Genomic DNA, 25896 nt, shown 5'->3' with positions numbered 1-25896 from the left:
TCTGTTAGATGTTGCAGCCAAATTTGCATTTCAAAGTTAAACCTCCTGAATGTTGTTTTTAAGTTCAGTCTGAGAATGCCGTTACTGCCCTTTGATCTGCATTCAATAAAGTGTTAAAAATGGCCATGTATTTTTTTCTAACATTTTTAAATGTGTAAGCACAATGTTTCAAAGGAAATATTGCCATGAGTTTAGTAATTAACATACAAATTTGCTAAGTACATTAATAAAAACGGGGTGCAATAATATCGCATATCGCAATATTGAGCTGCCCTGACTCACCGCAGGGGGAATTCCTCAATCGCGACAGCCCTAGATTCTAACTCAAGAGCTGACATAAACAAAAAAGATGAGAAAATTAAATTTTTACCTCCACAAGGAAACTACTTGAAATGAAACAGGAATATTTCAAGAGCCCCAGAGGAACCTGTAGAGGACAACGATTAACTAATATAAAGTTATGAAAAAAATGAAAGAAATTCAAGTTATTTCAAATTTGGTGTGATATGAGTTTTCTCAAGTTGATGCAGCTAACTAGCAAATTAGCTTACAGGGGGATCTCTCACTTTTTGTCAAAAGTAAGTGTGCTTCCTTTAAGATACCTACGCATCACCGTCACTTTGTGGAGTCTGCATGGCACGTGCTTCTCTCGAATTTTTACAAAATGCCCTCAAACATGTTAGCTTCACTGTCAACTTGCCATAATGCTTTTGTTTGGGCTATTCTGTAACACTCATGTGGTGATATCTTAGCTTGAAAACCTTTTTCACACCTCCTGTGTTTTTAACTGGAAATGCATCAGTGGCGGGAAAAAACCATGTTATTGGACAATTACTGTGGCGTAAAAGGCTGTTTTTCTTATGCTCAGAAGTAGGGATGGGTACTTTTGACATCTGAATCGATCCAGTACTAATTCCCGGTACCTAAGAATCGATACCGGTACTTAACGGTACCAATTTTCGATACTTATGAGTGTTTAATATTTTAATTGTCGCACCATTAGATGATAACAATGGTGGCATAGGAAGCTAACATATCAAGCTACGTTATCTTAAACAGTTTATTTAACTGCTGGAACAGATTTAAACGATGATGCCTCACACTTAACCCCCAAATTCCACTACCTCCGCTCCGCTCCGGTCCGCCCCCGCCTTCCGCAGCCGCTCGCTTCCGAACTCAATTTTTACTGGTACCCGCTCTACAACGACTCAGCTCCGGTGCGGAGACCTGAGGGGGGCAAACAAGCATGCGCGGGATTTTCGAGATCTTGCGATACAGTCCGAGCAATAAACGCGGAAGTTAGATCCAAACACCCGTTGTGTGGGAGAAGCATCGAAATGAACTGTTTAATCTGCCCATCATGTGTGTTGAGAGATCAGCAATGTTTGGATCAACAAAGTGTGTCTACTTTGATAGTGGAAACTGTATTTATGGCTTAATTTTGTGCATTTAAACTTCAGCCGCCATTGATAGTGGTTAAAAGTTGTTAAATCTGTGCATATGAAACAAAAAACGCCTTTTGTTTATCGATTTATTGTGAAATACGGAAATTGTGCTTGCTCCTTTTCCTGTTGGGCCGTTGTGATTTCTGTCCATTTACTGCGGAGGTGCTCCGGCGTCCGGCGAAAATAGGATTGATTCTATTTTTGCCGGACGCCGGAACAGAGGGCGGCGCACGGCGCCACACTGCCGGAGCACGGCCGCAGTAGTGGAATAGCTCTGATTGACTACAACGGGACCGATTTTGCTCCGGCGTTCGTGTCGGAGCGGAGCGGAGGTAGTGGAATTTGGGGGTTAATCGTTGTCACTGGTTTCATCTTCACCCAATCACCCGTCGCATTTAGTAAAGTGAAGCCAAACTTTAGAGCGAGTTCATGTTCTTCTAGTCGGAATTTCGGAGTTCCGAGGAGAAAGCGAACGCACCACTAGTGAAACGGAAGCTAACAAATCAAGCTAACGTTATCTTACATTTTATTTACCTACCGGAGCAGATTAAGATGAAGATGTCTCACTTAGATCGTTGTCGCTGGTTTCATCATCACCCAGTTATTCATCACATTTAGTGAAGTGGACCCAAGCTTTAGCTTTCGTTCTTTCTACCCATGCTGCTCTGTTTACAACTCGCTCGCAGCGACCGATGACATAACGCTCTTGCGCATGCGCAGCTGTCTAGGCAAGTTCTTGTTGTGAAGGACGGGTACCGAAACGAGGCACCGTTTCAAATGAAGTGAATCGGTGCTCGGTCGGTACTGTGGAATTTGATCGGTACCTTAAAAAGTACCGAATTCGGTACCCATCCCTACTCTGAAGCAGCCCTACCTCCATTTCCAAGGGTCCGTCGGATTGTCGAACCTCGGATTCAGGAGGAACAATGTGGTTTTCGTCCTGGCCATGGAACACTGGTCTTAAATCGCAAAAGGGTAGAATGCCTTCTCCAGGTCAGGGACGAGGCTCTGTCTCAAGTGGAGGAGCATCTCGGGGTCTTGTTCACGAGTGAGGGAAAGATGGAGCTTGAGATTGATAGGCAGATTATTGCTGTGTCTGCAGTGATGTGGACGTTGTACCGGTCTGTTGTGAAGAGAGAGCTGAGCCGGAAGCTCTCGATTTACCGGTCGATCTACATTCCACCCTCACCTATGGCCACAAGTTTCGGGTAGTGACTGAAAGAACAAGATTGCGGATACAAGCGGCCAAAATGAGTTTTCTCCGCAGAGTGGCTGGGCTCTAACTTAGAGATAGGGTGAGAAGCTCGGTCATTCGGGAGGGGGTTGGAGTACTCCCGCTGCTCCTCCACCTCGAGAGGAGCCAGTTGAAGGGGCTTGGGCATCTGGTCAGGATGCCTCCTGGACGCCTCCCTGGTGGGGTTTTCCGGGCACATCTAACTGGGATGAGACCCAAGGGAAGACCCAGGACACATTGGAGGGACTATGTCTCTCAGCTGGCCATGTAACCTTTGTGATTCCCCCAGAAGAGCTGGCTCAAGTAACTGGGAAGAGGGAAGTCTGGGCATCTCGGCTTAGGCTGCTGACCCCGCGACCCGACTCCAGATAAACGGCTGAAAATCGATGGATGGATGGATTTTGATAACAAAGAAAGCACTTATTTTCAAACGAGGGAAATGTTATTTTAGGTTTTGTGTGAAAATAAGTCCAGGACTACAAATGGGCATCACCAAAAGGACGTCACCAAACCAGACACAGAGAAACAGAGGGAAAATGGCGTTAAGTTCAGGGAACTTCTAATTCTTCTTTCAGGAGGAAAGAACCACCATAAATCTGGCCATGTGGTAAGTAGCAGCAACGCTACAGGAGAGGAGATTCCGTGGTGACGTCATATAAGCGACGTACCAACATCCGGTTTGTAGTCATGCTAATTACAAACTTTTACATGCTGAAAAATCTCAAAGCACGTGACTGGCATGGTCAGAACACACATCATTACTTTTCATTTAAATAAAGTACAACATAAGTGTGATCAGGGTGTAAGACAAAGCGGATTAGAAGACAGCTCTTTTAGCCCCATTGACTTGCATTCATTTTTTTCATTCTTGTCCAGGAAGAACTAGTCTATTCTCCTGGAATTACCTCACCTCAGGAGTCAGAAGTTTGTGCAGCACAGGAATTGGACAGCCAGAAGCTAGAGAGGGCAAAGAAGATGACAAGGGTAGACCATGATGCTACAATAGTCCGTTAGCCCATGCAGGTAAGTTGTCCAAAGCAATCTCTGCTAAAAAGTGAGCTCTTGTACGTTTTCATGACAAGTAAATGGTGCTGAACTGATAATTCATTTAGAACTACCACCCACGCAAAATAAAATTAGAGCAAAGCCACGATAACAGTTTATTGTCCAAACAATATAATTTTCACATTTATTTATTTTTCATGGGTGGCAGTTTTCCGTGGTCTTCGGTGTCTATTTTGAATTTTATATTGGGCAAATGTAAAAGGCTTGTAGTGTAGAAATGATCCATTCTGACTGTAATCTGAACTAGTCAGGAACAGAGATTCCCCGTCGATGACGCACTTGTGGTTTTTGTGAAAGAGGTATATGGTTGCGCCTGTGCTCGGCAGCCTTGCCTCTGTCAGTGCGCCCCAGGGCAGCTGTAGCTACACTGTAGCTCATCACCATCAGTGTGTGAATTTGTGTAAAACGCTTTGGAGTCTTTACTTTGAGAGGCGCTATACAAGTGCGGGTCATTTATCATTTATTGGTGCCTTCTCATTGTTTATCAACAACAACAGTCTCTTAAAAGCCCCAGACAGGTAGTAAGGTCTGCTTCTCAACCACCTGACCTGACAGCCTTCTTAAGATCAAGAACTTCAAGATTGAAGATTAAGATTAAACTCCCATAGTTGTCACACACACTGGTATGGTGTAAATTGCCCTCCACATTTGACCCATCCCTGTGGGGAGTGGGGAAATACAGACACGGACGCACTCAGGAAATATTTGGTGGATTAACCCCCCCAATCCAACCCCTTAAAGCACTCACTCCTTAAAGCTGAGTGTCAAGCAGTGAGGCACTGGGTCCCATTTTTATAAAGTTTTTAGTATGACCCGACCAGGATTTGAACTCCGATCTCCCAGTCCCAGAACAGACACTCTAGGCACTCTATTGTCTGTGCGTGCGTGCGTGCGTGCGTGCGTGCGTGTGTGTGTGTGTGTGTGTGTGTGTATTGCTCAACACTGAATACCTGTGCATACTAATTGCATTTTGCTTGCAGTGAGAATGACACCTCCAAGGTGGAACAGACTGGGAAGGTGTAAAGAGAGGAGAAAAGTGCTAATGTCACTGTTTATATCCTCCACATCAAGGTGTAACAGTTAAATATAGCCTCAAAAACAGACAGAGCGATGATGAGAAAGAGCCTTGATGTGCACTTGAACTTTTCTAAGGGAGTTGCAAGAAAATTAAAATAACAAAAACTAACAAAGAAATCTTGAACTGGCCAAATATAAATTATTCTGTCTTATAATGTATTTTAATTTCTATAATGTTATTAAAATATTTGTATCATTTTTTAAATCTGTTGTTTATGTAAAGAAAAATAATCTATTAATGTGGATGAAACTGTTTTCAGCCAATTTCAAATTTCAGAGGAGCCAATATTCATATTGTGATTGTTTGTGACAGCCAGCCTAAGGCAATGTGGCCAGCAGCTCATCTCATCGACAGGCATAGCCTTCATACCTCCCTAACCTCTTCATCACCCAAATAATGACACACTGCCTGCATGCTGGGCAGCCAAGAGTACATCCAATGAGACAAACTGAGGAGATGGGGGGTTGGTGGTGATACAGTTATGAGGGAATTATTTTTTATCTGTTTTTCCTGCAGATAATTAAGACATCTGCAAATGAACTAGAAATAAGTGTTTTGAAGTGCAAAGAATGTGAATAAATGTTATGTTTAGTGTTCCTCAGGGCTCTGCTCTGGGTTTAATTCTGTTCCCCTGGGTCAGAGGTCTGCAAACTTCACAATCCAAAAGAGCAGTTTTCATCCTCAGTCAGTCCACTAGAATAAAACACGTTTAGAGCCTCAACTGGTACAGGACTATCTGTGAAGAGACAATTTATAGTGTTTGACATGGAGGAGGATTAGTGTTCTCAGAATTCTGAGGACAACATGAGAAATATGAGAATTATGAAAAAAGTCAGAACCCTGACATTAAAACCAGGATACTGACAATTCTGATTTTAAAACAAAAATATTTTTACTCTCTTCATGAGATTTGTTTTTATTTGGGGGGGGGGATACATTTTTAAATTATTTACTTTTAAAATTCTCAACAAAAAAAATTCAACTTGCAAATAGCAGTAAGGATAGTGTTTCCTATGAGTCATTATGTCTGTGGAAAATGATTAATAGATCTAAAACATTATGGGTACTTTTAGTGTTTTTCTGTAAAAATATGGAATATAATTATTCCAATAAACATCTGAAAAGCTGCACAGACCGGCATTTTTAGAAATCCTATCTTTATTTGAACAGACAAGTTTGTGTTTTATTATGTTTGGTCAAAGTTATTAAGACTCTTTGTGGAAGGTCAACAGTCACCTGTGGCTCCAGAGCCACAGGTTGCAGACCCCTGCCCTAGGCTATTTTATCAGGAAAAAGAATAAACATCATCAGTGTTAGGCCAAAGACATTTCTTCTGTCAGTGAAACCAGATGGACCTGACCAGATCAGACTCTGATGTTCTGAACTCTGATTAAACCAAGATCTAGATAAAGGTCAACCCTAGCCCCAACATAAATAACAAATAAATAAATAAATCAGAAGCATTAGCCATTCAGAATGTTTGCTTTAGTTCCTAGTAGGGCTGGGCAATACGGCCTAAAATCAACATCATGATATACTGAGGACCTTACCTCGATAATAAATGGATGATAACTATACGTATAAGCAAAAAAATAATAATTTTCCACTAGATGGGGCTGTCAGGTGTATTAGTTGACTTACGTTGTCATGTGACTCGGGTTGGTACAGCATACAGTGTTCTGCTGATTATTTTTCTTATAATTATAATTCATCTTTATTGTGTTAGTTCTGTTTTATTTTTTATTATGTGTTATTTTTTATTTTTACTGCCAAACTTACTGTATTTTAACACTGCTAAATGTATGAGTTTCTAATCTAAAACGTATATTCTTTCAGGTTTTGACTCCTTCGTTAGATTGGACTTGATTTTAGGTAAATGGAAGATCCAGTTGGGCCCAAGCGGATATGTTAGACAGGTGATCTTAAGCGAGTGTCAGAGGTGAGACCAAGACAAGGAAGAAGACAAAAGGTGGGAATGAAGAGATAAATGTGTGGTCACATAAACACTCAGAAGCCAGTGTTTTCAAGACTTTTCAAACACTTTACAGGCATCTGTTTCTAAACCATTATCACCTTAGAGGAAAAAGTACATTTCCTTTTACTCCACTGTACAGGTGCGATTCTGCTTCGCACCTGAAAACACTTAAGTTTCCAAAAAAATACCCATCAAACTAGGGATGTCCCGATCAGGTTTTTTGCCCTCGAGTCCGAGTCATTTGATTTTGAGAATCTGCCGATACCGAGTACCGATCTGATACTTTCGATACATTAAAAAAAGAAAGAAAAGGAAGAAACAGTTCCAGAATGTTCCTTATTTTTTATTTAATTACCTTTTTATTTTAATTTTTAACAACAGATCACTTCTGGGAGGTAGCTTGAACAATCAAGTAATAAGGAAATGTGTCTTGCAAATTTAAAAAAACAACAGGAAGTGAAGTTCTCCCAAAGCTTCTCACGTGAACCCATAAATTCTTCACTTTTGGACTTTATTGCAAACATAAAAGTCTAATATAAAAACAGATAGCACTTCAACTTAAAATAACTGGCAGGGGTCTATTTTGCCTCGGCCCCCAAAATGCTTAGATACGTCCCTGGGCATGCAATGGAGTTTTGAAGATGATCTGAATTGTATCAACTATATAAATCCTACATGCTGATAATTTATTGCTTTATACAGGTACAAACGTGTAGTGGGATCAATCTACCTACATTTTATTTTTTTAAGAACTTTGTTTTGTTTTCTTGGTTTTTATTTTCCCATCTTCCTGTCCTGTCTGTCTCTGATCTTCCTGCATCTCCCAGTCCTCCTGAAAAACTCCTGCCTGCTTCCTTCTTTTTCACCTCACAAGTAACTTTTTAACTAGCAGATCAAACTGATATGTTGACCGCAAAAAAAGCTGAGTGTGCGCTGCGCTGCTCGACTGTGCCAGTGAAGAGTGCTGCAGCGAGAACGCGTTCACACGTCATGCTCAAATACAGACAGAACTTACCAGAGAGAAAATGAACGGACATGAATGACTGTGTGTTAATTATATATTTTGGGTGACGCCACTTAGAAACTTAGAAAATGTTACTGTGGCCATGTGCAGAACGCAGCTGGAGTTCATGAATAATCAGCGGTCTGCCTGCCGCTCTCTGCATCTCTGCTCAAAAGAATCCCCGCTACGCTGAGTCCATATAAATAATATAATATAGGTACAAACTGGATCTCTTTTGTGCTAGGAGAACCAAGTTGCTCTTCTGTAATTTGAACCCAGTATCCAACTCAGAATCGGGGCTTGGATCGGGAAGTAAAGCTCGAGTCCCGATCAGTCTGAAACCACATGATCGGGGCTGATTTCCAATCGTGATCGGATCGGGACATCCCTGCATCAAACCACTGCTGTTCAAACCTGTCAAATCCACCCATCATCAGACCTTATTCTGCTACAAACAGAATACACCTTTAGTGCCTTAGCCCAGCGGAGGACCAAGCAAGGAACGGCTTATAAAGCGCTGAGGGAAACCCTGGAGGAATGACTGATTGTGTTGTGAAGCACCTTGGGGGGTAGAACCCTAAGAAGGTGCTATACAAATACAGGCCATAAACCAAACAACTTGGAAATTCTAAATAATGACCAACTCACTGTCTAATATAGTCTTATATAATTGACAGAATAAAGCCATCTGGTTATTGTACATTCAAGTCCAATAAAAGTCCAACTAAACATTTGGTCCGCAACAAGTCTTACGTTCACAGTCCAACACAAAAGACCCCTGAAAGAATTTATAATTACCCTCAGATATGTTTCTGACAACCACTGTTAGCATTCTTCTTATGTTCGCTTCAAACTTTTGGGTGTCATCTTCCTGAACCAATAGGTGAGAGGTTGCCACCCACTGCTGGGACAAAATCATCAGCTATTGGCTGACAGGTTAGAAATACCAAAATATTCCACCAATACCAAATCTATTATCTGGTATGTGGAGTGAACCAACTACAGCACAGTTTATAAATAAATTACGCATCAAATACCCATTTGGAAAACAGCAAAATCTCATGCGGAACCCTCGTGGCCTGCTTCCGCAAACTGAGTAAAAAAGATTATGGTTGGTGAAGAGTTGTGTGCAAGAGTGTGTCAGGCCCACAGAACTTCTAAATGTTTCCTGCGCAAATACATCACCCGTCATCATTTTTCGTAGTGACAAATATCTCTTAGAAATGTTGATATATCGTCCAACCTTAGTCACAATATGAAATGTTTCATTATGCTGTACAGGTAGTTGTGACATGATTGTGCACTGGACTTCCAGAGCCAGACTACATCTCTCACCAATAACTTGGCCTTTTCGTGCTCTTCGTGGGTCTTGTGTTTCTCCAACATGAGGGCCGGGGTCAGCTCACTCAGGTCTGTGACGGCTGCAGCTTCTCTCTCCATCTGGGCCAGTTTAGCCAACTGCTCCTGCACCAGAGCCTGCTGACGCTCAAAGCTGAAGGAAAAAAAGATAAGAGCTGTTGACCTTTGACGCTGTATTTATCCAAACATAACCAACAGGCTCAGAAAGATGTTGGTTTAATCACATTAGCAGTTAAAGGTTTTGGTGAAAGTAACCTCGCCAGAATTCTTTGTGGGAATATTTAGGATGTTGTCACTGTTTATGAATAAAGCTGGGGCTAAATGTGCAAAGATGGGAAGAGAAACAGCACAACTTTTTGTTAAAGCTCCCAGTAACACATTAGTGCTAACACTAGCATACAAAGTCCGAGATGGTACAGCTCCTGTCTACCTGAAACCTCTTGCAAAGGCTTACGTCTCGGCCCGGCCGCTCCGGTCATCACAGGATCGTCGGCTAGCAGTGTCTACACCACGCTCAGGACAATCCAGGCTCTTCTCATGCATCGTTCCACAAATGTGGAATGACCTACCAAGCACTACCAGAACTGCAGCTTCCTTTTCAATTTTCAAGAAACTCCTGAAGACCCTGCTCTTCAGAGAGCATCTTCTAAACTAGCACCCTCCCTGCACCCGCCCCCCCTCTCTACTGTCCACTCCTTGTTGCCTCCTTTCCATGATTGATGTCAATGTTGTTGTTATTGTTGTTGTTGTTGTTAGTCTCAAGGGCAACATGCCGATTATCACTTGTAAGTTTTTGTTTTTTTTAATAATTATTATTTATTAATTGTTATTATTTATTTCATTTATTATTAAAACAGAAAAAAACAATACTAACAAATAAATTGAGGTTTCTCAAACCAAGAAAATGAAAAGGGAACAGAAAGAAGAAAAATTATGTTATCTGCCCCTTTTTAACTAAAATGACATTTTTACAATGAAATAACAATAATTATAAATTGGCCTATACAAAGTAATTGCTCGACTGGTTAGCTGACTTGAGTTCAATTTGTACAAAAGCGTCTGCTAAATACATAAACATAAACATAAACAAAGTGTCACACCCTGTCCTGTCTCCCCACTCTGTCCTGTCCTGTGTCTCCTGATTACTCCCACCTGCCTCTCATTTTCCAATCACCCAAGCACCCAGCCCTCATGTCCAGCGTGTTTTATATTAAAAACCTGTTAAACTGTTCCCATCTGCCTGCCTGCCTTCTTCACCTGCGTGTGGATCCTCAACTCTGCTCAACTCACTTGCTCAACTCACCTCATTCATCTGCAGGCGGAGGGACCGAGCCTGCAGCCCATCGGACGGAGCTCGCCAGCCTCCAAGTGGAGCTGGGCCGGCTCCGTCAACTCACCAGCCTCCAGGAGTTCCAGCTGGCCACTCTATCCCCCCTGTTTCTCCAGGAGAGGGTTCCCGTCCAGCCAGCGGCCCCGCCCCCGGTCCAGTCAGCAGCTCCCTCATCTCCAGGCCAAGGGACCGAGCCGGCAGTCCATCCAACAGAGCTCGCCGATCTCCGAGCTGAGCTGGTCCGGCTCCATCAGATCCTCAGCCTTCAGGAGTTCCAGCTGAACAATCTATCCTCCCTGGTTTTCCAGGAGGCGTCACTGGTCCAGTCAGCTGCACCGCCACCAGTCCCAACAGTGGCACCACCTCCACTCCCGTCAGCGGCACCGCCCCCGGCGGCCCAGCCTGTCAAAGAGGCTCTGACCCCGGCCCAGCCTGTCCAAGAGGCTTCGCCTCCAGCCAAGTCAGCGCCAAGTCCGGCGCCACCAGCCAAGCCGTCAGCGCAGAGTCCGGCACCTCCAGCCAAGCCATCAGCGCCAAGTCCGGCACCTCCCGCGGCGCCGCCTCCAGTCCAGTTGACGGCAGCCCAGCCTCCAGTCCAGTTGACGGCAGCCCAGCCTCCAGTGCAGTTGGCGGCTCCCCGCGCAGCTGCTCCGCCTCTACTCAAGTTGGCGTCCCCCCCCCCCCCCCCCAGCGGCTCCGCCTCCACTCAAGTCGGCACCTCCCCTTAAGTTGACGCCTCCCCTCAAGTCGATGCCAGGTTCAGCTCCTCCCCTCAAGTCGATGCTTCCACTCAGGTTGACGCCTCCGGCGCCTCCAATACTGTCGGCACCTGGTCCGGTGCCTCCAGCCAAGTCGACGCCTCCAGTCCTGTCAGCGCCCGGTCCGGCGCCTTCAGCCAAGTCGATGCCTCCAGTCCTGTCAGTGCCTGGTCCAGCGCCTCCGGTACTGTCAGTGCCCAGTCCGGCACCTCCAGTCCTGTCAGCGCCCGGTTCGTTGTCTCCAGTCCTGTCAGTGCCCGGTCTGGTGCCTCCAGCCAAGTCGACGCCTCCCCTCAAGTCGACGCCAGGTTCGGCGCCTACCCTCAAGTCGGCGCTTCCACTCAGGTGGACGCCTCCGGCGCCTCCAGTCCTATCAGCACCTGGTCCAGTGCCTCCAACCAAGTCGACGCCTCCCCTCAAGTCAACGCCTCCCCTCAAGTTGACGCATCCCCTCAAATCGACGCCTCCCCTCAAGTCGACGCCAGGTCCGGCGCCTACCCTCAAGTCGGCGCTTCCACTCAGGTCGACGCCTCCAGTGCCTCCAGTCCTATCAGCACCTGGTCCGGCACCTCCAGCCAAGTCGATGCCTCCAATCCTGTCAGTGCCTGGTCCAGCGCCTCCGGTCCTCTCAGCGCCCAGTCTGGCGCCTCCAGTCCTGTCAGCACCCGGTCCGGTGCCTCCAGTCCTGTCCGCACCCATTCCGGTGCCTCCAACCAAGTTTATGCCTCCTGCCCTGTCAGCACCCAGTCCGGTGCCTCCAACCAAGTTGATGCCTCCTGCCCTGTCAGCGCCTGGTCCGGCGCCTCCAGCAAAGTCGACACCTCCAGCCCTGTCAGTGCCCGCTCCGGCGCCTCCCGCCAATTCGGCGCCTCCACTCCGGTCGCCGCCTCCTGCTGAGTCAGCAGCTCCATCTCCAGTCACCACTGGCCCTGCCCTTGCCAGGCGCAAGCCTCCCAGAGCCCGTCGCTGTCTCCTCCTCTGCCCCAGACGCCAGCCCCCAGACGCAGTCGCCGTCTCCTCCTCTGTCCCAGACGCCACCCCCCCCAGACTCAGTCGCCGTCTCCTCCTGTGTCCCAGGCGCAGGCCTCCTAGACTCTGTCCGGACCTGCGTTGGGCGTCCGGTGCTGCCATTTAGAGGCGGGGTACTGTCACACCCTGTCCTGTCTCCCAAATCTGTTCTGTCCTGCATCTCCAGATTGCTCCCACCTGCCTCTTGTTTTCCATCACCAAAGCTCCCAGCCCTCATGTATTTAAACCCTTTGAGTTCTGTGTGTCTTGCCGATTCATTGTTTTATGTCCAGTAGGGCTGCTCAATTAATCGAATTTTAATCACGATTACGATCTGAGTTTTGAACGATTATAAAAAACAAAACAAGCCGATTATTTGCTCCTCCCGCTTGCGCTGCCCTGAGTTGCAAATGAAGCGCTCCTCCACAGTGTTGCCAACTTAGCGACTTTGACGCTATTTCTAACAGCTTTTCAGACCCCCTTCTAGACTTTTTAATCCTAAAAGTACCTAGCGAACACCTCAGAAACATCTCTGGTAACCCTTAGCTACTTTCTGGATAACTATCGTCGACGTTTCCTGCAGGTTAGCTAAACACTCCGCCTGCACTCCAGACCGTTCTTCAGGACATTAGGAAAGGGAATGGTGCAGTGATGTGTCAGTCGCTAAAGACAGCTCTCGGAGCCGGCTCCCTGTTGGATTAACCAGAGTGAGTGACACACACACCGCACCTGCGGACTCCTGAGCCGCTAAAAACAGCTAAATGTGCGCGTGCGGCGCGCTAAACACACGTGCAGCGTGCCCCTGATTGCTGTGAGACCGGGTTGGGGGGTGGGGGGGTGCAGCTGTGGTTGGGACAATTATTACATTAACTGATGGACTTGTAAATAAATAGTTTGTAAATAAGGTAGAAATAACTTCCTCACGCTGATAAATAATAACTAATCTCTCTGAGGACACGGTGCTAGTGCACTCTCCTACAGCACCTTGACACAACTCAATAAATGTTATGCAACATTTTGTGAACATCAATTTATTTGCATTTATTTGTTATAAATGCCACTGTATAATTCTTGCTGTCAGTATTTGCAAGATATTGGTATTTGGTTCTGTACTGGTTAGACTTAAATGAGTTAAACCAAGGTCTACAGCCCTTGGGTCATAGACTATGAGCTATAAGTATATTGGTCTTTTATACAGGGAATCAGGAGTTCTTTTAGTGATCATCTTGTTTCTTATTTTTGTCCTGATTGTGCCCTGAGCAATTTTATGACTGAATAAAAACAAATAAAATCAACATAAATTGAAAAATCATCCTAAATAATCGTGATCTCAATTTCAGTCACCATAATCGTGATTATTATTTTTGCCATAATCGAGCAGCCCTAATGTCCAGCATGTTTTATATTAAAAACCTGTTAAACTGTTCCCATCTGCCTGCCTGCCTTCTTCACCTGCGTGTGGATCCTCACCTCCGCTCAACTCACCTGCGCGTTCGTGACAATTAGTGGACAGCAGATTCAAACAGATCAGTGAAAAGATGTTAATCTGGGCAGTTCGTAAGTTTTGTGATGCTATTGGTTAGATGTTTAACTTTACTAAACTAGAAAGATAAAATCCCTTAGACTCATTGAATCTTAAATATATATAATCCATGTTTTCCTAAAGGAAGAATTCAATTTGGCAAACATTTACTAATTCTTATGACAACAATTAAATTGGAATGCTTCTCCTGATTTTATTTCAATGCCATGTGCAATACTGTAGAAAAGACTGTGAGGTAGATAAAAAGTAAAATATATGAATAGAAATGATCACAAAACTAAAATATTGGGTGACCAGAAATAACAAGTTACAGTGAAGCCGCTTGTAGAGTCTAGTCTTTCTTAGTTTTACCATCATCATACATTTTTCTGTGCGCCACTTGATTGTGAGACTGCTACCCATTAGCTTTAGCATTAGCCAGCCTACGTGTAGCTGCACTTTTGATCCCAAACTTTGGACCGGTTCTGCCTTTGTGCCTTTGCTTGTTCCTTCATTTTCCTCCACTGCATCCAGATGACCACACTGTGCGCCAGTAAAAAGCATTTTTCTTACACATAACTTACTTTTGTTCAATAAAATTCTGGGGAAAATAGTAATTCAAAGATGTTGCACCAGTTCTACTTTTAAAAATAGACAGACACGCAGAAACAGCTTTTTTCGTCGCACGGTACAGCCCTGCTCTGATATGGAAGAGCCTTGGGGAAAATCGGGACGTCAATAGCACCAACCATAGATCTGTACCAACTAGCGAGAAAAGCAAATTTTGATCTTTGTCTGCAGTTGTTTTAGTGCTTTTCGGTGCACTGATGCTGAAACAGCGCCCCTGTAGTGGTGCAACGCTGCAACTGCAGTTAAATCAGGCTGGGGCGGCACAAAATTAGCTGGAGGCGGCCGCCACGCAAATTTGAATGCAGGAAAAACCCTGTATTGATTTTAGGCCGTATCGCCCAGCCCTAATACCAATACTGGTATCGGTGCATCCCTACTGTAAACAGAATTCTGTTGGATTTTTCAAAACTAAATAATCTAAATTATATCAACATTGGACATGTACTACAGATGCTAATTAGCAACTATGCTATAATCTGGCCCATTTACGATCGATACAATGTATTTGATTGTTTATTAATGTGCAGTGCCCTGAATAAAGAATTGAACTGAAAGAATTTAATTGAATAATTCCTAAATAATACAATATAACGTATATTCTGGTTCACATTGGCAGGGAAAGCCAATGAGAACTTTCCACTACAGCAGGCAGTGTGACATGTCTGTGATGCAGACGGAGTACGTTTATGTTTATTTATTTGGCAGACGCTTTTATCCAAAGCAATGTACAATTGTTAACCTATAGGGCATGTTGTGATCTGTGGGGCAAACCGGAGCACCCGGAGGAAATCCACACATGCATGGGGAGAACATGCAGCTCCACGCAGAAAGGCCGCAGTCAAGTTTTGTACTTGCAACCTTCTTGCTGTGAGGCAAAAGTGCTAACAACTGCCTCACCATGCAGAGTAAAGCAGCAATGGTAGGTCAGGCCACGTGTAGCTGTGAGCACAGCATGACGTACAACAAATCTGTCACATTCACCCAAAATATGTGTCACAGAGGGCTCGATTTATGTATATTAGAAAATAAGTTTTGTTTTTGTTCCATGTAGTGTAAAGTGACAATGTGTAGTTTTTATCATTAATCTCTGGAAATATCCATCCAAATGTTGTTGTAAATGAATAAAAAGATGTCCAGTTGTTGATAAATATTGGCAGTTTCATAACATATAACCATAAAAAAACAGGTCTAAAATACATGAGAGTAGGACTAAGTCTCTGGGTGACACCATGTTGGATGCCATAGTTTCCTTCTATGGAAGCCCATGAGGATAAAACACATTTACTGATTTGTAACAAATGGTTACAAAACATTCAATAATAAACATTTTTATTTTACACATTTACCTCTTCACTCATTGCCAGTGATGAAAGGGAATCTGATGTTCTTGTTATTTTGCTGGAGGTTGTACGCCCAGGGATTTTTGACCCTAATAGCCATCCAGTGGTAAGGTCAAATTTGAACACAAAAAAGATGTTTGCTTGCAATGACTTAGGTATGTACTGACCCTTATTGCCAAGGAAAATACACACTGTCACTTTAACAATATAATCTAAATATGCAAAATGATAGAAACTCCAAACCCAACAGGAGAGCACCTACTTTTTGCGCATCTCCTCCCGTGTCTCTGTTGTCAAGGGTCCCGATTGTTTCGAATCTGGAAAATTAATTATAAAGAACATTAGAATAAAATTGTGGATTTGCATTAACAGCATTTACATAAACATGTATTTATACTGATGCATGAGAGACGGTGAGTGTGACTGCTATAGGAACATACTTGGTGGCGGCTTGTGACTTTCTGCAGGAGGCTCTGAGGGTTTGGTGCTTTCTGATTTCTGAGAGTTCTTCATCCGTCTCAATACATCCTCTGACAGCTGGATCAGAAAATAAGCACAATGAAGTGACATTTCATTTGAATTAAATGCATTTGTTACCTGGTAAAAAAAAAAAACACGGGTCACCAGGCTTGTCCTGAACAACAAAATGATGGAGTAACCATGGATGACATTGGGTTTAATTCATTACCCTTGGCAGCTACAAATTACTGAGCTCACCCCATTATAACCCTGTCATAGCACACAAGCTAACAAGGGGTTAGCAGCTAGTAATATGATGCTATGTTATAAACTACAAATGTTAGATTATATTTGTTATATAAGGTAGGGTTCATTTGAGAACATGCGACCTGTTCGGATATCAAGTCAGCTCCTAAAAAGGCACCAGCTCTCAGCATCCTCCAAACCGCGTTAGCATGCTACACCTGAACGAAAACAAAACTGAGACGTTCCTATAATCTTGATACCTTCACTCCTTCAATAACGGTGACCTTCTCGTTTTCGTCCAGTCCGAACGACACGTTCCTGGCCGTGCTCCCGTTTCCTCCCATCCTGCCCGTTCCCCCGGTACCACACCGGAAAAGAAGAGCAAACGAAACTAAAAGCCCACTTGACTTTAGTGGCAGAAGGAAAACATAAAGGAGATAGTTGGAGTCACCGCCAGAGCGAATGGTGGTCACAATAATCCAATAAAGGTCATTTCTGAAGTATTCTCAAAGCTGATTGGTTAGAGGAAATCCTTCTTAACCAATCACCATTGTCAGTGACTCTTACTAGCGTGTTATGTGCGCAAGGGTTTGTGGGATTTATAGTTTAAAGAACAGACGTGGCGGCGACTTATGTTTGACTTTTTGTTCTGTGTTTGTGGTGCAATTATTCTAAATGTTAGCAATTCACATTGACATCTAGTTTTGCATTAAACATGCACGTTTTAGTTTTGAATATTTTTTTATATTTTCTGTTTTAATACTTCATTTCTAGAAAACGTAAGCATATGAACACTGAAATGCTAAAAAATAGTTACACGGATAACATACCTGTTGAAGAGGTTTAGCATTATGAAAACATTAAACGCATCTTACACATAAACTATAGTATACTTTTCTATTTTATCTTTTTAAAAACAATTAAAACATTGCCACACATCACTGAAATACGGAACACACAAATACCTTCAGATTAAACTCAACCCATTGTTGCATCTCTTTGAATGGTGACCCTATTTCATTTCATTCTACGAAATCACATAGCTCCTTCGTTGGAGTTGTTTGGGCTAATTGACATAATAAACTCCTAAACAGACTAAATTAATTTGTTGTTGATGGAGTTTTTTGTTACTCATTGATAAAAAAGGGCAAAGCTTCTTTCTATTATTTATACAAACCAATTTTCAAAGATAATGAGTCCATCAAGTATATGATAAATGGCCTGTATTTGATATTGCACCTTCTAGAGTTCTGGAACCCCCAAGGCATTTTGCAACACAATCGGTCATTCACCCATTCACACACACATTCACACCCTGGTGGTGAACTACAATGTAGCCACAGCTGCCGGGGCACACTGACAGAGGCGAGTCTGCTGTACACAGACACCACTGGTCCCTCCGAACACCACCAGCAGGCAAGGTGGGTTAAGTATTTTTTAATCTCTAATGAATTTGCTACCAAATAAATAAGCAAAGGTGTTGGCAAATAAGAGTAACCCAGTTTTTCTAAGCTGTAATATTGAAGTTTTTAAGAACCACATTAGTAATTATAAATTTATTTTATTCAGTCATGTGACAATGTAAACACTTTGAGAAAAAATATGAATATTACACTTTTTTAAAATCTCAATATGCATTTATGTAATACATTTATATTATAGGAAAAGTGAAACCCTCCATCTAAGAGGTTGTGACTCATCTGCATGAAACATTGCTCTCAGGGTACAAATGCCCTTTTTTATGAACATTTTCACTGGAGTTATAACTTCTTCGCACATGTCACTTTTACACGCACGCACGTTGGACAGAAAGTGCTTCACGAGTTTTGGCACTCTATGAACACCATGATGTGTATTTCTACTGCAGAGCTGCATTAATAAATATTTCTAGTTTTGAGAATTGAAATAATTTTTTGGAGTTTTTATGTGGAAGTGGCCAAAAAAACTACAGTTTTTTTTCTTCAATAAACTAAAACACATATTAAAAATACACTAAGAAAACTTAGTTATAATAAAAATTTGGCTTTTATTGAGGTGGCCTACTTTACTTCTCTCTTCTCAACATTTTGACTTCAAAAGCACCATCTATGGTGTCTATAAAGTGCCAAAACTCATACACAAGGTTTCCGCGTGCATGCATCAAACACTGTGCGTAAACATGACATGCGCAAGGGAGTTACAACTCTGGCGTGAAAATAAACTTTGTGCACAGGTTTTGGCACTTTCTGAACACCACACCTTCTGTTTTAGTAGGCTTTGTGTGTTTTTATGTACGTAGAAATGTGAACTGTGTCAAGTCTCATAATGAAATATTTCTCCCCAAAACAAGAACACAAAGTGAGGCATGAAATAGTCCATAGTTTATTTTGTAGTCTTATGGAACGGCCAACATGGTATTCGAACATTTGCAAAACAATTTCACTGTGAAAGATTTTGCATTTGAAGACAAAATAATTCCATAGTAATTTATAACGTGTGGTCAGAAAACAACCCAACATCACACCTGTTTAAATCTGGCAAAGCTAGAATTACTTGAAACATTTTCCGTACGGTCTTGCTCCTTTTGTTTATAAATTTAAAAATCTGACCAAAACTCTCTGCATACAGCTCACTACAACCTAATAAAATGTCGATTAAATAAGAAACTTGTTAAACAATGCATTTAATCTGATTTCATTGGCAGGAAAAATTAAGTGAGATAAATCTTTAAGTTAACTCTTTTATTAGATGGATAAGTGAAAGAATAATGTAATAATGACCCAATTCTTTTATGGTTTTAGCATAATCATAAAATTACCCATTAGTCTCAGTGCGTCTTTACTCAAATAACTTAATTATATTTGGAAAATGTAATACTACTACTTTTAATACTATAAAACCCAATAACATTTCTGGTCTCATTTCAGCCGTTGTAACAATAAAGCTGGTAAAATCAGCTGCACCAGCCAGTTAGAGAACATGACTGAATTAGATCTGCTGCTGTGAAAACGAAAGCTTGTTTGAACTGGAAAACACCAAAAAGTTTCACACGAGCAGAGCTTAATTACTTCCTCCCGGAGTCTGAAGGCTCTGCACAGACTGGAATGATTCATTTCAAATAAAAAAAGAAGCAAAACTGGAAAATGACAAAGCATAAATGCCATGAAAACATCGATATCTATTGGGTGAAATGTGATTTTATGTTTTAAATACTTGTATTTGGGAGCTACTAATGTTGGGACAAGTTAAACAGCTTTAGATTATACACCCTGTGTTATGAGGACATCGATCAGACTGATTTGTTGCATTTCTTGCTGTTATCCAAAGCTTTAAGTGGGAATGTACAAATGTTTTTTCCACCAAAACTGATTTACAGACTTCTTTAGAACACCGATCAGGACTGAGCAGCTGATGTTTAGTTGATGGAGCTAAAGAGAATGTGCTGAGTCAGCATTCACATCTAAAGGCCAGTGGAGACAGTCCAGTCCACATGGGAGCAGCAGTCCTGGTGAGGAGACACAGCAGCAGCAGAACACTATGGCACCACTGTTAGCAGTTAGCAATGGTCTGTTTACGTGTCCCACTTGTGAACTCACTCTGGAATCAAAGAAAGATCACGACTTTAGTTCCTCAGTGTTCAACCACCTGGATCTGCAATGTTTTGGCCACTTCCATGAGCACCGTCCTAAAACACCATAATCATGTCCAGCTGAAGATCAGACGTTGATCGGTTTCCAGCGGTCAGCTTCCATGCTGCTAATACTGTTGGACCCATAGGGTCCCGATGCAACATCATCCAGGTAGTTACCAGCCAGACGGGAGCTGCTGGGACCAGTTCCATCGATCTGAGTGGAGGAGTAGTAAAGGCCCTGGTCAGGGAGGTCCCGTCGGCCGAGGGCTGCAGCTATCGTCGGGGGAAGGTGGACGTCGCTTTCGTCTGGCTCATCCACCTGAGACTTATAGGAGAACAGGATCTTGGGCTCTGAGCTGCAAAATAAACAACAAAAGTTTGGTTTATATTTCTGACATTTCTCTGATAAAACTGAATAAAGCTGCTGTTCTGACACATTAAGATCAATGGTTTCAGGTATTTTGTAAAACTACTAACCCAAAGAAGCCCTTGAGGAATGCGACATAAATGAGTGGAGCAAAAGCAGAGAAGTAGAGGAAGGTGGTGACGTCCACGCAGCTGGTTCAGAAAAAAAAAACTAAATGAGCCAACGGTCTAAAGTCAACTCTGTGGGACTCGTTCAAAGCTCTAGTCTAGTTCATCCGACACAACTAAATAATACATAAAACAAGAGTTAACTGAAAGGAAACCTACGGGTAGGCTTGAGCAGTATTACAGTGGTACCGTATACAGCTGGTGTTAATAAACAACTGTATCAGTGACAATACCATCAAGAATAACAAAAATTAATTACTATTTAAAAGCAGTGCATAGACTTTTCTTTGAGGATTTACAAGCCAACATTGACTGAATTTGTTTTGTGTAGTGTCATTCAAAGTCTGACAGCTAGGTGGCAGCATTTTTCACCGCCTTCATTCTTATCTTATGACACTGGGTGTGTCTTGGAAGCATCTGACTTGAGTTTTACAATTAAATTCAGTCTTAAAAATTTAACAGATAATCTGGGCTTTAGTATTGCGATTTATTGTGTGTGTGTGTGTGTGTGTGTGTGTGTGTGTGTGTGTGTGTGTGTGTGTGTGTGTGTGTGTGTGTGTGTGTGTGGGTGTGTGTGTGTGTGTGTAAAAACACACAATTATTACATTTTTAAAAATAATCATTTTACATCCCAACCTTTTCTAAATATGAACAAGCTGTCACTAACCAGAGTCCCTCTATGATTCCAGCACACAGCAGAGCGCTGCCCAAACCCTGAACCAGGTTTAGTAAAGACAGGATGGCGGTGTACACGTAGAAACTCCTCTTGGCTAGAAAACAGGAAGCAAAAACAAAAGCTTACGATTTCATTTACCAAATGTTTACTGGCACAACTACCTATACAGTAAACATGGATTATTTTTAACGCTATAGCCTCTTGTCATTGTTGTTATTTATAAAAATCTGCTCATTAATGTTTGTCATTAAAAGTTGGGGACTTCAAACACCTTTAAAGAATTCTTTGGATCAGATTTAAATCTCTAATCTGTTTACGTCCAACTAACAGTTGTAGCATCAGTTATTACTAATAAACTTGTTGAACTGTCTGACTCAGACATTACAGACTCCTGTTCTAAATGTTTGTATTCAAATTTGTGCTTTAATCGCTTAAGTCTCATTTCTTTTTTTCAGCTTTGACAAGTTAAACTTACATGGCAGGGATATCCTTTCCCTCAAGTGGGTTTTGGGCAGGATGACGATCGTGGAGTACACCTAATTAAAAAAAAAAGGCCAAACCATTGATGAAAGGCTGAGCTTGGGTAAATATTTTCCCTCATATTTGCTGCTGCTGCAGAGTTACCAACCAGGAAGAAGAAGCAGGAGCTGACCAGCCAGAAGTGCCGACCTCCATGACCGTAGATGTTGAAGTCTTTAGCAGACAAATGATTGTCTGGATACAAAATCTCCAGCGTCCCCTAAAGCGACACTTTCATTTCATTCACACGATTTAGAAAGACGACCAGTCATGGTGTAAACACGACCATGTTCCTCATCATATAATTACCTGTGTGATGGAATACCCCAGAGCCAGGACAGCAGTGATGGCCAGCACACGTTTTATACTGGACTTACTCTCTAGGTGACCTAATTAGAGCAAAGATTCAGACCTTTGTCATGTTCAGAATTAAAAACACACCGGTGTCCATTCAGTGATAAGGATGAGAGCAAACTAACCAAAGGCCAGCCCAAAGATGATAACACTCAGCTCAATAGCTAGCAGGAAGAAACGGGTGATCTCCCACAGCACCTAAAGGAAAACAAACTTAGTGAGAAACCACAGGAGCAAAGAAGATCCACCGCACAGAAACACATCCATAGATTCACAAAAGGTCTAACGCTGCAGGAGTGACGATGTGTTAAAAGAACTACTCCAAAGGGATCTGTCTGGTATGTGAGGCATGTAAGATGAGCCTTTCCTCTCAGACATGAACCCTACACAGCTGCTCACTCTGGGTTTGTAATAAAAACATTTCTCCGCCAGGATGAGTTACTGGAAACAGACCTAACCAATTCCATCATAAAGCATCAAAAACAGGCAAACGGATGTTTGAACATAAAGAAAATAAAGAGTTGTTTACTGTAAGCGTGTTGATCACAAGGACAGCTTTGGATATGTTTACAAAACATGCCATGCTTTTCTTAATGATACGTAGAAATTATGTTTTTCTAAGCATTGAAAGAGAGATAAATGTTACAAACTTATAAAACGGAGGGTACAAAATCAAAGTTTCCACAACATTTCACAAATCCAGACTTATATTATATATGATCTGCCATTACTGTATAACGTATACAGATTTGGAGCAAGTCAAAAGCAGCACATCAGCTGAGACATCTTGTGACTGCCAAGCTGCACAAATCATGCACACTGTTGTATCAGAGTGTATGTTTAAACTCAGCTCGGTTCAAAGTGTTTCATGTAAACCAAAAAACTATTTATGTCCAACTTTTCTATGTAATAAATATGAATGTATGACTCTTCCTAAAGCTGCTTTAACAACTATTTAAATTAGTGTTTTTTTAATGAAGTGAGGTTTGTAATCATAAAAGGGTTTTCACACTTATTGAGAACTGGAAAATACTAAAAGTTCATTTTATTTAAGTTTAAAGAATGTCAAGGAACTCTGTACTATGAAAACAGACGCTTTAGACCTTTGAATACAAAAAATAACAAATTAAGACATTAATAATATCCATGAAAGAGTAAATTCCAACAAAAACCAATCAACACATATCCAACAGTCTTCTCTTTTATACAGCTTTAAACAAATAAATAAAAATGAACCCACACAATTCTAAATGCCCCAAAGCGATTTTTAACATCCAAGCTGTAACCCTCCTTTAAGATGTACAACCAAGAGTAGAGCCCCATGGTGTGTCTTTTCTTACTTTGTCTACGATGGTTGCAGCACTGGACGTGCTGACAGTCATAGACACAATCGCTCGGGCGATTCCAACTGCTGCAACAACAAAAACCTAAAACAAACACATTACACAACATGTTTTACTGCTTTATATAATCTACCTCCAGGAACACACACAGGCAACAGTAAAGCTGATAACAGCGCTGCTGCTGCCTAACACCAGAAACAAACACTCCGCGGGCTTCCTGGAGCCGACTATCCTATTGTCTTGGTGTGTTGTTGCCAATGAACACAAATGCACACAGAGATAAACTGGATTATACAACAAAGTGGTTGTAAATTGTTTGACAACGTCCTTTTTCTTTCCTGGTAGAGAGAAGGAAAAGCTAAATACAAACAGTGCTACATTTAGACATTTTTGGTGAATTAAAGCTGTAAAAAGCTAGAAAACTGGTCTGGAAAGGAAACAGAATGAGGTTTGTGTCCTACCAGCAAGTAAAAGGTAACAAAAATGGGGCTAGATGTGAGTCGAATCTTTGCCCTGGCTGAGGGCAGCTTCCACATCAGGAACATGAAGAAGGCAACATTTGGTGCCAACAGCAAAATGTCCCAGAAGCGCACCCTGAGACAAAATAATAATAATAAAAATTAGAATAATGTGTCTGATCTGCTGCATGGATCACACAAAAACAGCTGTCTGATGATTTTCACTTCCTGATTAGCAGTTTTGTTTCAAATGTACAAGAGCTGAAGATCACCTGGAGTTCCCAACATCCTCATACAGAAACTGGAGACATTTGTGAGGCTTGCTGATGTTGGATTGGGTATCAGGTTGCCAGGTTGGGAATACTGATGTGTTCTCTGATGATGGAGGTGAAACTGTGTCATTGGGCTGAGCAAAGCTAACCACAGCAGTTACTGTGGCTAGCATGGTGTCACGTCCTGGAGGGAGACATAAAAAGTAGGTTAGGCAGGGAGCTTGAGATAACGGTTGGAACTAGATAACGAGAACGTGTGTGAGTGTACCGTCTCTTTTCAGAGCATAGTATACTTACTTGTCAACATTTATCCACTAGAGACATTATGTAACAAGGTTTGTGAAGAGCTGAGTTTAAAGTGACAAACTTGCCCAAACACACTTAATCCAGCCTCATTTGTTTACACAACCTCAACAAGCCCGATGTTAACAACCACAAAACGGCAAAAGGTTGAACTGCAAAGCGAAACAAGGTTCCCTAACGCTGATAAAAGGAAGATTATTGGTCTCTAAACTAGAAAACCGCGATACCTTCAGTAGACGGGGGATTTCGGTCGTCAGCAAAAGCTAGCTTGCTAGCACCCGTCCTGTTGTTTATTTAAAAAAATGTTTTTTCTTGCGTAAACAGTACATGTCAGAATACGGTTAATAAGTGTGTTTATAAATGACACAAATTATATTAGCACCCCTTAAAAGCCGCCTAGCTTAGCGGCAAAGTCAAAACAAACGTGGAGAGGCTGTTTCTACGCGAATACAGCTTCAACTAGTAAACATTCCCATCTTACCGCTTCAGAAGACTCGATAACAGGTAGAAAGCTGTGGTAAAACGACGGAGCCCCAGTAAACTATAAGCGTAGCTGTCAACGTTTTAATCGAACAAAGCGTTGAACGCTTAACGCAGACATCGCTGTGTCTGCTGGATACTTTCGTTGACAATTTCCCGTCTGGTCACCTGATTATCTGACACAGGGTTCGCCCCGTTTATGCGCGAGCACATTTAACGTTCCTGTGGGTGAACTAAACACATCAAGATGAATTAATCAGGGAAACGTGTCTACGGAACGGGTAAATAATGCGTTATTTTGTTCCCCTGTAGCGCAATTATTGTCTGAAATAAATTAGTGACACAAAAAACATTGATACATTTGGCAGATATCGGCTGTTCGGTTCAAAGTGACGTGTCATCGCCGATTGGCAATGGAGTCAACCCACAAAAAAACAAACAAAAGAACACTTTCACAAATAATCTCGCGAGATTTACGTAACGAGCGTATTTTTCCCAAGGACGAGACATTTTTTGTCTATTTTATAAAATTTAAGCATTTTATTGGTATGTTGAAATAAAATAAAATGCAGATGGGCTCAATATATATCCTCTCTGATTTTCTTGCTCTAATAACACAATGGGACTGAGTGTGAGCGATCTGTTATGTAAAGTTTTTCTGTCCTAACAATATTTCCTGTATTTGTGTTTGTCCTAAGGTGTTGAGCAAAATGAAGACTCAAAGACTTGTCCACTAAAAAATATCCAATTCGAAACTAGTTTTGACAAAAAAGTAAGTCACATTTTGAAGCTGAACAGAAAATTAACTACATGTTTAATCCTAAGGCAAATATTCAGGTGCAAGAAGTAAAATATCATAAAAACACACAATTCTTAATAAAAGAAGAGAAAATAT

At 42.1% G+C, this 25896-nt stretch overlaps 2 protein-coding genes across 9 annotated transcripts in view; both read right to left on the bottom strand.

Moving 5' to 3' along the window:
* The window catches only part of chchd6b (coiled-coil-helix-coiled-coil-helix domain containing 6b), a 128219-nt gene extending 111257 nt beyond the window's left edge, over positions 1–16962 (bottom strand). For 2 of the 6 annotated variants that reach the window (XR_008565860.2, XM_015959450.3), the window contains exons 1-4: positions 16713–16953; positions 16188–16284; positions 16010–16064; positions 9136–9292 (exon numbers count right to left, since the gene is read on the bottom strand). Coding sequence is in view for 2 of the 6 variants with exons in the window: in XM_015959450.3 (XP_015814936.3) it covers positions 9136–9292; positions 16010–16064; positions 16188–16284; positions 16713–16796 (393 nt within the window). In the remaining 4 variants the exon portion in view is untranslated. Of the gene's footprint in view, positions 1–9135; positions 9293–16009; positions 16065–16187; positions 16285–16712 lie in introns of all 6 variants that reach the window. The other 4 variants (XR_008565861.2, XR_008565862.2, XR_008565858.2 and 1 more) reach the window with 4 other exon arrangements.
* A 1838-nt stretch (positions 16963–18800) lies between these two features.
* tpra1 (transmembrane protein, adipocyte asscociated 1) lies at positions 18801–25568 on the bottom strand. Of its 3 annotated transcripts, none has more exons than XM_015959453.3 (11): positions 25003–25568; positions 24219–24402; positions 23950–24082; positions 23486–23572; positions 22271–22343; positions 22101–22180; positions 21901–22011; positions 21748–21808; positions 21264–21366; positions 20540–20620; positions 18801–20418 (listed from the first exon to the last, which is right to left on the bottom strand). In XM_015959453.3, the coding sequence occupies exons 2-11, from the start codon at positions 24389–24391 to the stop codon at positions 20148–20150; spliced, it is 1173 nt and encodes a 390-aa protein (XP_015814939.3). In that variant the 5' UTR covers positions 24392–24402; positions 25003–25568; the 3' UTR covers positions 18801–20147. The 3 variants fall into 3 exon arrangements, with proteins under 3 accessions (XP_015814939.3, XP_054606796.2, XP_054606803.2); XM_054750821.2 differs by lacking the exon at positions 25003–25568 and adding an exon at positions 24516–24996; XM_054750828.2 differs by lacking the exons at positions 20540–20620; positions 25003–25568 and adding an exon at positions 24516–24996.
* Between the last annotated feature and the right edge of the window lie 328 nt (positions 25569–25896).

This window comes from Nothobranchius furzeri, chromosome 3 (genome assembly GCF_043380555.1).
Source record: "Nothobranchius furzeri strain GRZ-AD chromosome 3, NfurGRZ-RIMD1, whole genome shotgun sequence".
In the NCBI taxonomy this organism is placed as follows: domain Eukaryota; kingdom Metazoa; phylum Chordata; class Actinopteri; order Cyprinodontiformes; family Nothobranchiidae; genus Nothobranchius; species Nothobranchius furzeri.
Note: the sequence above shows the minus strand (reverse complement) of the source record. Positions and strands in the feature narration are given on the sequence as shown.

Coding starts and splice junctions, on each gene's coding strand:
- tpra1 (XM_054750821.2), bottom strand. Junction 22,181..22,270: donor CATCTTTGGGCTGGCCTTTG/GTTAGTTTGCTC, acceptor TGCTCTAATTAG/GTCACCTAGAGAGTAAGTCC. Junction 20,419..20,539: donor TTCCTCAAGGGCTTCTTTGG/GTTAGTAGTTTT, acceptor TTTATTTTGCAG/CTCAGAGCCCAAGATCCTGT.